Source organism: Vombatus ursinus, unplaced genomic scaffold, assembly GCF_900497805.2.
Source record: "Vombatus ursinus unplaced genomic scaffold, bare-nosed wombat genome assembly UNPS02014770.1, whole genome shotgun sequence".
NCBI classification, from domain to species: Eukaryota; Metazoa; Chordata; class Mammalia; order Diprotodontia; family Vombatidae; genus Vombatus; species Vombatus ursinus.
Window position 1 is genome coordinate 694,543 of NW_020954548.1, and position 12,810 is coordinate 707,352.

General features: G+C 46.2%; 2 protein-coding genes across 5 annotated transcripts in view; both read left to right on the forward strand.

The window, feature by feature from the left end:
• The window catches only part of LOC114043944 (post-GPI attachment to proteins factor 6-like), a 29,856-nt gene extending 20,755 nt beyond the window's left edge, over window positions 1–9,101 (forward strand). For both annotated transcript variants that reach the window (XM_027863212.1, XM_027863213.1), the window contains 4 exons: window positions 1,525–1,703; window positions 2,889–3,035; window positions 6,160–6,276; window positions 8,657–9,101. In XM_027863212.1, the coding sequence (XP_027719013.1) occupies window positions 1,525–1,703; window positions 2,889–3,035; window positions 6,160–6,276; window positions 8,657–8,953 (740 nt within the window). In that variant the 3' untranslated portion in view covers window positions 8,954–9,101. The remainder of the gene's footprint in view (window positions 1–1,524; window positions 1,704–2,888; window positions 3,036–6,159; window positions 6,277–8,656) is intronic.
• Window positions 9,102–11,568: 2,467 nt separating this feature from the next.
• LOC114043983 (39S ribosomal protein L28, mitochondrial-like) overlaps window positions 11,569–12,810 on the forward strand; it is a 10,537-nt gene continuing 9,295 nt past the window's right edge. The window contains exons 1-2 of one of the 3 annotated variants that reach the window (XM_027863287.1): window positions 11,649–11,716; window positions 11,895–12,096. The gene's annotated coding sequence lies outside the window, so the exon portion shown is untranslated. Of the gene's footprint in view, window positions 11,717–11,894; window positions 12,097–12,810 lie in introns of all 3 variants that reach the window. The other 2 variants (XM_027863288.1, XM_027863286.1) reach the window with 2 other exon arrangements.

Here is a 12,810-nt window from a genome sequence, read left to right on the forward strand (position 1 = left end):
CACACACACACACACACACACACACACACACACACACACACACACACCCCCCCACCCCTTCCTGCAGAAAAAGAGAAGATGCATTTGTAGAACTCTTTTCCAGGGACAGCTTTGATCATTATAATTATGCATCATTCAGTTACGGTTTTTTGTTTTTCCTCTACCTTGTAGTCATTGTGTCTATTGTTTTATCGGTTCTACTTATTTTGTTCTGCATCAGTTCATATAAATCTTCTCTTCATCTTTTAAAAGAAAGAAGTCATTGTTGAGATGCTTGGTTTGGGCAGTAAGCTCCAGCAAATGTCCAGTTAATTAAATTCCCCCTTCCCTACTAAAATATGCCTCTGTGGCAAGTTTGTGGTCTCTTTCCTGAATTCATCTTCTGTTTTCCTTCTCTTCTCTAGGTCATCATCACATACTCCCACAAAAATATTCCTTCCCTTGCTCCCTCCACTGATCTTCACCCAACTGTTCTGTATCTGGGTTTCCCCCTCTGATTCCTTGATCTCCTCACACAAGTATAACTTCATAGCATATACTGCTACTTACCCTTTCATCTCTTCTGTTCCTTTTAAGTAAGATATATCTTTCTAACAGCCATATATATGCCAGTTGAGAATCCCAGCCTATCATATCTCAGTGCTGCTCTTATGAGGTTGGATTTTTCTCCTTAGGTTAGGATTTTTAGCTCACCTTCTTTCTTACCTGTACCTTGTATATTTGTGTGGCAACATCTATGGCTTTTGTCTTGAATTTCGTTTCTTGTGATTACTGAGCTTCTCATCTGATGTTCCTTCTGTGCTATGCTTACTACTCTCTGTGGTATCTAACTTGGCAGATCTGTGAAGGCAGTTTCCTCCTCCTCTTCATTTTTCAGTTTAAAGCCCTCTTGATCAGATCTGTGAAATCCTGAGGAAACATGTCCTAGTATAACATCCCCATGCTCTGTAACTTTTCAATTCTATGTACCCTGAGTTGTTTGATTTTGCTTTTTTTCCTTTAGTTGCTAGAAAAGGCTTTCAAAAAAAATAAAACTGATCTCTGACTAAAGTGAACTAAAGGGAAGAAAGGAAAAACTGGGCCTGCCTAGCGATTTATTGAAAGTCAGGCAGGGACTGGAACCTACCACTTACATGACAGGGTTGTCATGAGGACCAAATAAAAGCCTATCTCTAAAGCACTTTGCAGACCTTAAAGCACTATATAATATTAGCTATCATCATCATCATCATCATCATCATCATCATCATCATCATCACTATTATTAGTATTATAGAGAAGGAACCACCATCCCAACAGCACTAGGGAACAGGTCTCTTTTTCGACCAAGTGATTTCATTTATTTACACATAGTATAAAATCCCCAGCTGTCAAAAGTCTTACAGTATAATAGATTAGTGAGGAAACCTTGGGTAGGATTTAGAAGTGCTAGCCTCCCTCCTGTTTTGGGACATTTCTTGTCCTTCCGACTCCCATCCTAAATTCCAGTAGTTACTGAATGAGTCTTCCCTTCCATCGATGCAGGCTGGGAGGGCTGGAGCTGTACTGATGACACCAAGGCCCAAACAGTGGTGCAGCAGAACGTGGCCACCCTGCTGCTTACACTCAGCAACCTCATGTTCCTGCTTCCTGTCACCGTTGCTGTCTATCGCCACTACGTGGTTGAAGCATCTGTCTACACCTATACCATGTTTTTTTCTACGGTACTGCCTTTTATTCCCCATTTCTTTCTTACTGTGCCCATCATATGTTTTTTCTTTCCTCCCATCTAGCCTTTCCCTCTCCTTGGAAAGGGCTTGCCTGGGAGTTCTTCTAAAGGCAGTTTGTCAGGTATGAGCATCTCTGTAAGGAACTAGTGTTTCAGAGAAGGCCCCTTTCCTCACGCCAGGAGGGTAGCTCAGGTTAAGGGACCTTCCCAGAGGTTAGCAGTAGTATTTCATTAATTTATGCAATAGCATTTACTAAGCATATGGTGTGTACAGAGTGCTTGGCTAGCCCAATGAGGATGAATATGAACTTGGCCTTCCTAGAGCTTATACGTGGCTGAATACGAGACCATATCATGCAGAGTAGAATACCGTTAACATATAGGAGAGGCAGGAAGAAAAAGTGCTCTGGATGTCCCAAGGAAGGAGATACAGTCACTCATGCCTGGAGATTAGAACAGATTTCACACATGGGGTGGTGGTGCTTGAGGGAGGATTCAACAGATGGTGCCTGGACAAAGGCATAAGGACCAAAAAGTACAAGAAGAGTTTAGAGGTCAGCAAAGAGTCTAGTTTGGCTGGAGTTTCAAGTGGTGCACAGGAGAGTCATGAGATAAAACTGGAAATAGAGATTAATAATAGATCCAGGTTTAAACGGGACCTCAGAGGGCATCTAGTAGATCTTATCCCCTCATTTTACAGATGAGGACATTGAGATCCAGGGAGGCCAAGTGACTTGCCCAGACTCACACTGGAACCAAAAGTAGGATTTGATGCCAGGTCCTGTCGCTTCAAATTTAGTGTTCATTCCATTGTACCATACTGCCTCCTTGAGCTTTATGGAAATTACGGAGAGTCTCAAGTGCTGGGCGAAGGATTTTGTATTCTATCCCATAGTCTATAAGAAACTATTGTAGCAGAGAAAAACTAGAAGGAGGGAGACTAGTTAGGCAACTGGTAAACCAGGTGAGAAATACTGAGGGCCTGGGTTAGGGTGGTAGCAGTGGGAGTACAAAAGAGATAACAGAAGCAATCTATGGATTTAATGACTGAATGTGGGAAACATGAGAAAGAGTGAGTTAGAAAGGATCCTGATCTGGGCTTCCTGGGCAGAGGGGCAGAGTACCTGGAGTTGGGTGGCTGGAGCCTGACCTCTGACTGCCCCTTTCCTTCCCCCTGCAGTTCTATCATGCCTGTGACCAGCCTGGGGTGGCAGTGCTGTGCATCATGGACTATGACACGCTCCAGTACTGTGACTTCCTGGGCTCTGTGGTGTCCATCTGGGTTACAATCCTCTGCATGGCTCGAGTGAAGACTTTTGTGAAATATGTAAGTGTTGTTGAAGTCAGGGGACCTTTCAGCTCCTTCTAGAAATCCCTCAGGGCAGTTTGGGAGATTGGAGAAGAGCAGGAGATAATACCCAGAGAGCACACTCTGCACCCTTCCCTGTGAGGGGTTGAGGAAAATCTCAGCATCTAGACTTTCTTGAGAAATCCTGCTCACATGAGACACTTTTGAATGGCAAACATGCCCGGGAAAGCGTAGAGGGTCAGTGAGACTGGGGTCACTGCCGTTGAGAGAGCAAGGGGAGGAAGAATCACTCTGGTGGCATTGGACTCATTTCCTGAAGGGAGGGAACTCTGATTCTGGGCATTCCGCAGCAGGAGGAAATAGTACTTGTTAGGTGGGGTTGGGATGTGCTTAAGAGCGCCTCCCTTTCTGCTCACCCACACCCTACCTGCCCTGCCCCCCAGCTTCCTGGTTCAACTTTTTGTGAGGTGGCCTTAGACAAGATCAAGAGGCCAAGCTAGTCAAAACAAACCAGTGAGGAGGGAGAGGAAGAGCTGTTTTTCTCTTCTTTTCAGCTGTGCAGAAAGCCAGCTGAGAGGAAACTCCCCTTCTCCTGCCCTGAGGTTTTCCATGAGTGTGGGACAATGCTCCTGCTCTCTGTGGTCCCCAGCTTCCAGAGGAGACAAGGCATTCCTGCTGCCAAAGCTATTTCTTGTATTTGCCTCCCTGATAGGATGCCCCGGCAAAGACCTGGCGCTAGGCCTAAGGGCCACCAACATTTCTCAGTCTAGTATGATGGACTGATGTTGGGAGCAAAGAAACAAATCAGTTCGTGCTTAAAATAATGGAAAAAAACTCTGGATTTGGAGTCAGAAGAACCAGATTCAAATTCTGGCTCAGTCATTTAGCAGCTGTATGACTTTGGGCAAGTCTCCTTACCTCCTTAGATCTTAGGGATACTCATTTCTGTCCTCCCTACTCACTAGGCTATTGGGAAAATCTAGTGAGATAATGTAGCTAGACTCCTGGACCACCTGCCATATGGGAAATGAATGGCCAGCTCCCTTCCCTAGTACCTACTCCAGCAAAAACATGAAATTTGCACCAGAATAGTGATCAGACATTCATTGAAAAACTACAGTGACTTCCTCTACCCTAGAACTACGTAAAAAACCAGAAGGCCATGGGAAATATGGAGAGAGCTGCCAGCACCAGCACCAGCACCAGCACCAGCACCAGCACCATCAAACAAGCCCGTAGTCAGAGATTGCAAAGAGCAGAGGTTTCCCAGGGCGGGGAGCTTGGAGACCAGGGATTTCAGCATAGCACTGATCCGAGTGGGACAGCCGTGGCAAAGGGGCTCTGGGGCACCTAGTGCTGTGTCCTGTGATGCCACAGAGGGCCCTGAGGACCCAGTGCTCTAAACCTCAAACATCCAGGGGACCTGACTCTGGGAAATAGAAGTTGGTGCAGGAACCCAGGGGACCCAGGATGAGACCAGGTAGTGCCAACTACCACTCACTCAGAAGTATAGCAGGGGGCAAAGGCAGCCTGGTACAAAGCCCTAATTCAAGAACTAAACCTGGAGGGATGAATAAACCAAAGAAGATCCCAACAATATAAATAATTATTGTAGAGAATCCCTAAAATAAAACAACTATAACAACTGCAGATTTAGACTCAAAGTAAAAAAAAAAATGAATTTTCTACAAGGACTACCTGACTACCTACAAGAAATGAAGCAAGATATGAAAAATGAAATAAAAGCTCTAGAGGAAGGACTTGGGATGAATAGCTTAGATGAAAAAGTGGTAAGCCTTACCCAAGTAACCAACTCCCTAAAAACTAGAATAGACCAAAAAAAGAATGATCTTATAAGACAAGAAATAGCATAATAAAATCAAAAGTAGTGTGACCCTTTCTGCACCTCTTGAGGGCCCACATCCTACAGGAAATGCTGAATCACTCAGCTGGGATTAGAAACATCAAGCATGGGTTTAATTCTCACGAAGGAGCAGGGTCAGTAATAGCTCCATGCCTAAAACACCCTTGTACCTGGACCTACCTCACCGTAGGCTTCACTCATCTGAGGAGGGGAGGTCCACAAGAAGGGCCTGCATTTGGATGAAGTTTGTCAGTGAGCTGGGTCCTTAGTGTGACTTGCTAAGCCCTGAGAGAGGACTAACCAAGCCACTCTTAAGTTCAGCTTGACCTCTTGCTACAGCAGTCCGGAAGTTCTTTGGCTATTCTTGAGTCAAGGACTTCAAGAGTTATCTGACAGTCTGAGCCTGTATCATTTCAGGAAGAGGGTGGGTACCCAGACCTAGGAATTAAACACCCAGTCAGCAAGTTTTTAGTAAACAATTACTTATGTCAAACCTAACCCTCACAGAACTCCTTGTTTTGGCCTAGCATGCCAGCATACGTAGCACCATCCAGGTAACCAACCAAATGCCAGACCTTCAAAGGTAGAAGGGCCTAGAGGATGCAGAGCAGACAGGCTAATCAGGGGAAGCCCCATAGATAGGGTGAATCCTGGGTTCAGTCGTATCTTGAAAAAGAACATAGATGTGTCCACCCTGCTTTCTGCAGTCACATATTGTATCATCTGATGGCATAATAACTTTGTTCTGGGGTAGATCTCAGGAGAGCTGACTTCCGCCATCTGCAAGACTCCTCTGCAGCCTCACTGTAGTGGCCATTATATTCCTATAAGTTTTAAGTTTCCTTTCTATATTATGGGCAAGTTCCCTGACCCCAGCTTTAAGAAGTGAGGCAGGAAATCCTAAGATTTTGAAGCTGGATTAGACCTTAGAATATAATTGGCTTTCAAAGTGAAAGGAACCTCAGAGGTTCAGTAGTCCAGGTTGTTCCTAAACAGGAATCCCTTCCCCTAACAAGTGGGGAACCTCACTATCTTCTGAGGTAATCATTCCACTTGGGGATAGCCCTAATTGTTAAGATGTTTTCCCTTAGGTAGAGGTGACACATAGATTATAGGATGTGGAAAAAGCCTTTGGAGATTCTTTAATCCAACCACCCCATGTTAGCAATGAAGAGACAGGAAGAGAGGGAGGCCATATCTGATCAACACTGTAGAATCTGAGTACTGGGGGCACAGGATAGAACTGATGCCTGATGGTCTGTTGGCATTCCGCTGTAGGTGCTCTTTGTCCTGGGGACCCTGATCATTGCAATGTCCCTGCAGCTGGACCGAAGGGGCATCTGGAACATGATGGGCCCCTGCCTCTGTGCCCTCATTATCATGATCAGCATGTGGGTAAGGATTCTGTGGGGTGAGTTGGGGGCTAGGAATGGAACCCAGACTCTTGGAATTCCACATTCTTTTTGAGACTTCAAATTGAGCTACTCAGTCTGGCTGAAGGTATCTTGTCCTGCATTTTTTCTTCTTTGATTCTGTGGATCTCAACACCTAGGGTAGCTTGGTGGCTCGCTATGCTCATCCTGTAGTACCCCCCAAAATCTCCACTGTTACCCTGAATCTGTCTACATTTGACCTCATCCTGCTCAAACTCAAGCCATAAGAGAAGTCAGCAATTTACCTGGAATCAGGAAGAACTGAGTTCAAAGTTAACCTCAGCTGCATACTAGCTTTATAACCCTGGGCAAGTCATTTAACCTCTGTTTGCCTCCGTTTCCTCATCTGTAAAATGGAAGTAATAATAGCACCTACTTCCCAGGGTTGTTATGAGAATCAATTGAGATAATTGAAAAGCACTTGGCAGAGTGCCTGGTACATAGTAGGCACTATATAAATGTTAGCTCTTATTATGTGCTATGTTAAGGCTAGTCAAAGTTTAATGTTGGTGAAATCTACAAACATTCAGATGGTATTAGAAATCAGTGCTATGGAGTTATGAAAAGCAAAAGAGTCTAGAACTAGGGATCTCATTCTGGTTCCTAACTCAAATTGTCCAGTAAAAATAGACCTATCATCATTTGTATGTAGCTCACAGATGGGTAGATAGCTCACTTGCTCTCTCTTTAGGGTTTACAAAGTGCTTTACTTATAGCAACCCTACACAGTAGGTAGTACAAGTAATACTATCCCATTTTACAGATGAGAAAACAGATACTCTCCAGGGAATAGGTTTACCCTTGTCGAGGTCTCTACACAGAAGAAGGAGAGTTGCTCAGGCTTTGACAAGCCTCCTTTCCACTATTTCTACTGCATTGCACTGTTAGCACAGGCCCTGGCTTTGTTTTTTGTAGTCTTCAGGTCATTGTAGGCCTATAGTTTAATTTAACAAGCATTTATTAAGTGCCTATTAGGTACCAGTCAGGCTGGTACACAAAATGTTCATCACCAGTTTCCCCCAGTTCACAGAGCAAACCCATTTATTTACAGATCAATTTCCCTCTGAGGAGGTCCTTGACATAAAAACAGTAAGGGGTCAGAGCCCAAGGATTACGCCATAGAGAGTCCTGACCAAAAGCGTATCTTTGCTTTTTAGCCTTTGCCATGACCAGTTAATGTAAGTAGATCATGTATCTAAATGCAGAGGAGCCTTACATGAGTCACTTTTTATGGAAGACTAATTTCTCCTGGTCAGCATTCTTCAATTTCAAAACTGACTAAGAAACCTCTTTCAAAGTCTGAAGTGTCCCCTCCATAGCCTAGCACGGTATTGGAAAATAATACACATTCCATGATGACCAGCTGAATGACTGGCTGGAGAGAACATTATTCAACTCCCTTGAGGTCTGATGAGGGTCAGTAATGTAGGATATTACAGGGACAGGATGCCCATGGAGCCTGGACAGAAGCTGCCAGTGTACTTGTGTGCCTCCAGGGTGGCCCATTGACTGGTGTTCCTTTGATTCACTATTGATCAGCCCTGGGCTAAGGATGAGACACTGAGACAGACAGGAAGGAGCTGTCTAAATGAGATGGGTCTGCAGGAGCAAAATCTTGGTGACTCTCTTAGTTCAGCTCCAGGATGAAGACAAGTGTGTCAGAATGAAAACAACATTGGACTTGGAATTCATTCAAGTTCCTGACTACCATATCCTAGTTATATGATAGCTAGTTACTCCACATCTGAACCTCAGTTTCCTCTGTGAATTGGGGATAATCATTGTATTACCTACCTCATAGGTTCAGTGGAAAGCACTTTGTAACTATAATATTAATATGAGGTAATGATACTGTAATTCCCCCAGGGACTTGCTAGTGATTACTCCCAGCTACCTTCTTGTCATTCCCTGAAGATGGAAGAGATAGGTTTCTACCTATCTACTCTGGCATTTTGTCCCCAGTGGGTAGGCTGACATTTCACAACTGGGAAGTAGAAAGGGGGATCAAGTCCCTGAATCCCTCAAGTCCTAAGGCACGGGGTCCCCATCCTCCACTCCCTCCCCATCTGTAAGGTCCCACATCATGCTTTATAAAGCTCTTTGCTACCTGAATGTTTAATAAATGCTTCTTGCCTTGCCTTGCCAATTGTTTCTCAGAACATCGCAGCCAAACAAATTATTAATCTTCATTTGACAAAAATGAGCCCAAAGAAAGCCCAAAGAGACTAATTCAAACTTACACACAGGTTAGTCACTAGGATCCAGATCTTTCCCCAAAGCAACGAGACCCTCTCTCTTTGGTCATTAATAGATCTATTCTTGCCTTTTCTTGTGTGGCTTAGGTATACAGATGTATTCATCGCCATCACTGTTATCCCACATCATGGAAGCGATGGGCTTTCTACCTCCTCCCTGGAATCTCTCTGGCATTTGTGGCCATTGCCATCTATACCTTCATGGGGACCAATGACAACTACTTCTACACACACAGCATCTGGCATGTTCTGATGGCCAGTAGTGTGGCTTTCCTTCTACCCCCTCGTGACAAGAACACAGAACCCTGGGCCTGGTCACAGAAGCTCACCTGCCGCTACCAGCTCTGTAAGAACACCCAGGAGGAACTCTACGCGGTCACGTGAAGTTACCTGGCCAGTGGCCCAGCTGTTCTTCTGCAGCAGGGACTGCCAATGATAGGCTAACTCCACCTGCCTTCCAACTTAGCCCACACCTCCCACTTTCCCTCTCCAAAAATAAAGGAGATATGCTTCCTATTTGATTTCTGTCTGAATAAAATTGTCCTGAGTATGGTTTTTCTGTTTCTGCCAAGGGAAGAGATATTCTCTCCCCCACCAAGTCCAGTTCCTGAATCCCAGTTGTCTCTGCTCGAGAGGCCTAGGGGATCTGGGGATCTGCCATCGTGACACCTACATGGCAGTCTGCTTGAGACCAGAGCCTCTGACCCTCCTGACTGGTCAAGGGTAAACTTTTGGTTTGTTGAGAGAACTAAGCTGTTGAACTATGCTAAGGGGTAGAACGTATCTCAAAATTTCAGGCACTCAGCAAGTTTGGGGGCAGATCCAGAGAGAGAGACTGAGTAGGAGAGAAGGAAAAATGAAAGTGAGTCAGAACTGCTTCTACCTCTTTCCCTGCCTTCATGTGAGAAACAGAACCAGGACATGCACATTCTCCCTAACTTACCTCTGAGACTGAAGGAGCCAGCACCTTAGATTGGGTTGTGTTGGAGATTTCATAATAATCTTTGTTCTTGTTATTTCCTAGTGGAGTTGTCCCTTTTTTGCCCCTGGCCTTGTGTCCTCCCCACCTCTACTCCTACTTCCCTGAAGCTGCTGGGCCCTCTCTCCAGCAAAGCAGCTGCATCCCTTAGGGATAGGTGAAGGAGGCTAACTAGGGGCATGGTGAATGTGGGAGCCATTGGTATGGGGTCTAGAAAGATCACTTCATCAGCCAGGAATCAAGACCAAAGCTTCTGTTCATGGGATTAAGGGCAAGTCAGTGAAATGGAATCAATAGGGAGCTATGTAGAGAGCATTCCTCGTGGGGAATTTACTTAGGCACTGTCATCCTGCAGAGAGGCAATTCTGTGTAATGGATAGAGAGCCAGCCTCAGTGTCTAGAGGCAATAGCAGAACCAAGTTCTCCAGCTGATACTGGCTGTGACCCGGAACAAATCACTTCATACCTTAGTGCTCTAGGCAACTCTCTAAGTTACAGAAAAGGTACCACCTTATAGTACCAGAGGAAGCTCCCTATATCGATGAAATCACAGGTCTGGTCTCTATCCCCTCTACCTCTCCCTACTGTCATCCTTATCAGTAAGGGATCAATCTGTATCCTGGAATAGAGCTCAGGTCGAGTTCACAGCTGTCTGGAGTTGAGACTGGAGGCAATTCACGTGCCCACACAGGAATACTCATTTCTTCATTCAATGTATATTTATTGCTCCCCTATCACGTGAAAGGCTCTAGGGTAGGCACTGGACTAAATCAATGACCTTGACTTTAATTACTACTGTTAAAACTGCTAAACAAAGATTTAAATTTTAACCTAGAAGCAATTGAGAGACCCTTGAGCTTTTTGAGCAGGGGAATAATAAATTAGTCCTGTGCTTTGGAAATATCCATTTGACAGTTGTGTGCTAGGATTGGGGAGAGAAGGGAAGCCAATTAGGAAGCTATTGCTGTAAGTGATGAGAACGGTAATTAGGGTGGTGGCCGTATAATTACAGAAAAGGGGAAGAATTTCAGAGATGAGGCAGAGATACAATTGATGTAATTGACATGAATTGGCAACTGACTATAGGAATGAGAGAGAGAGAGAAGCCTTGATAATGACTTCTGTGTTGCAGACCTGGGTGACTGGGATTATGGTAGTACTTGAAACAGATAAAGAAGTTAGAGGAGTTTGAGGGAAAAAAAAAGACTAATTTTGTTCTGGACATGTTGAGTACAGGTGCCTATAGGTTATCTTATTGGAAAGGATGGGATATCCAAATGGAGACATGCAACAAAGCTGGACTTTGCAGGTCCTGCTTAGAAGTGACAGTTTGAAGCTATGAGCATGGCTTCAAATGGCCAAATTCAGATTGTCAGAAGTTCAGCAAGAGAAGAGGGCCAGGGCAGAGCTTGTCCTCTTCTGTTGATGATCTCACTCGAAGTTAGACATCCTACCTGTGTTTAGGTGGTGGTAAAAGAGTCACGAAGGAGATTAAAAGTGTGAGCAGAAATAGGAGAACCAGCAGAGTATAGAGTATCTGAAACCCAGTGAAGGAGAGTACCCAGAAAGGGAGGTGATGACTGTGGGTCAAGGTGGATTGAGAATTGAGATTTGGGAATAAGGCGGATGCTGGTGACTTCAGACACCTAACGGTTTAATATGAACGCTCTCAGGTGGCGGGGCCGGATCAGGCTTGTAACTTCTTAAAGAAGGAGGCAGGTGTGACCTGCTGAGCCCAGGGAGAGCGCGTGGCGCCTCCATCCATCCACCCCGGGGAGGGGATGGGGATGCAACACGGAAGACTGCCGAGGTTGAACCTAGGACTTGGGGGAGGGGACAGGAAGGCGGCAGCTCCTCCTAGGAGCCAGGGAGCTTCCGCTCGCACCCTCCTCTGACGGCAGCCTCCCCACCTCCCCTTCGCGCCCCGCCCCTCCAGCTCTGTCTTCGGATACGTAAGCGTTTCCCACGATCCCCAGCGGGGCTGGGGGCGGGGCCGCGACGGAGATGGAAAGATTTCCCAGCCTGTCAGAGAGAGGAGGGAGGGGACGCCGGCTTCGACTTCCGCTTCCTGCGGGCCCCCGGCGCTTGTGAGTTTGGCGTGTTGTGGGGGGGAGCTCTCTGGGGCTGGGTTGGCGTCTTGGGTGCTGCCTTCTCGCTTCTGAGCCGAGGTGAGGACAGCCCTGGGCTGAAGAAACAGGGTGGTCCTGGGGAGTTGGGGGGAGGGCAGGGGGAGTGAGAGTGCAGCGCCGAGGACTCAAGGCTCTCTCCCTGCGTCGGTGGGTAGTGAGCCTCCCGTCACTAGAAGTTTTTAAACGTAGAATGTTTTAGAGGGGACTCATTTTTCAGGTACAGGTTGAGCTCGATGGCCGATGGGGTCCCTCCTGCCTCTAAGAGTCAGCAACACTGTCTGCAGGCGTTCGGGATGAGGACCCCCAGCCCGAGAGGGCCCTCGAGATCATGCCCAGGAGGGAGCACCAGCCATGGGGCGGGGAACTGGGGTGCTGAGCCTAGAGAAGAGAAGACCCAGCAGGCACGGGACGACTGTCAGGTGAAAGAGGCATTCCGTTTGTCCTGTTTGTCCCCAGAGGCGGAAGAGGCCGGGGGAGCCTCGGAGGCAGATTTTGACTCAGCATCAGAAAGCTCCCCAACAATCCGAGCTGTGTCCGACGGTGGAGTGGGTTGGCCTCTTTAGGGGGCGGGTTTTCTATAACTGGACAGGTTCGACACAGGTTGGATGACCGTCTTTTAGGGGTGCTTACATTGGTTGGGAGCTTGAGTTAGAAAATGTTAGGAATGGTAGGGAAAAAGACATCTAGCCCAGTCCCCTTCGAGGAAGCCAGAGACAAAGTGACTTGATTAAGGTAAATAGGCTCAGATTCAAGCCCAGGCCTTCTGATCCCGTGCTCCTTCCCCTCTTGTCACACTTCTGCTAGACAGGTCTGTGAACACTTGGCTAGGATTCAGTGAACTGACCCTCGGTGACTTTGTAGAACCATAGATATAGAGTTGGAAGGATCATTGAATGCCATCCAGTCCAACCCTTCATTTTACAGAGCAGGAAACTCAGGCCCAAAGAAGTTTTAAGTGATTTTGTCAGGGTCACCCAGGTAGGAAGTACTGAAACAAGAGAATAAACTCAGATCTTCCTAATGCCAAGTCCAGCTCACAATGCATTCCAGCATTGGACGAAGGTCTGATTTTTGGGCATTTGTGATATTGGGTCAAAATCTACACACACACACACACACACACACACACACAC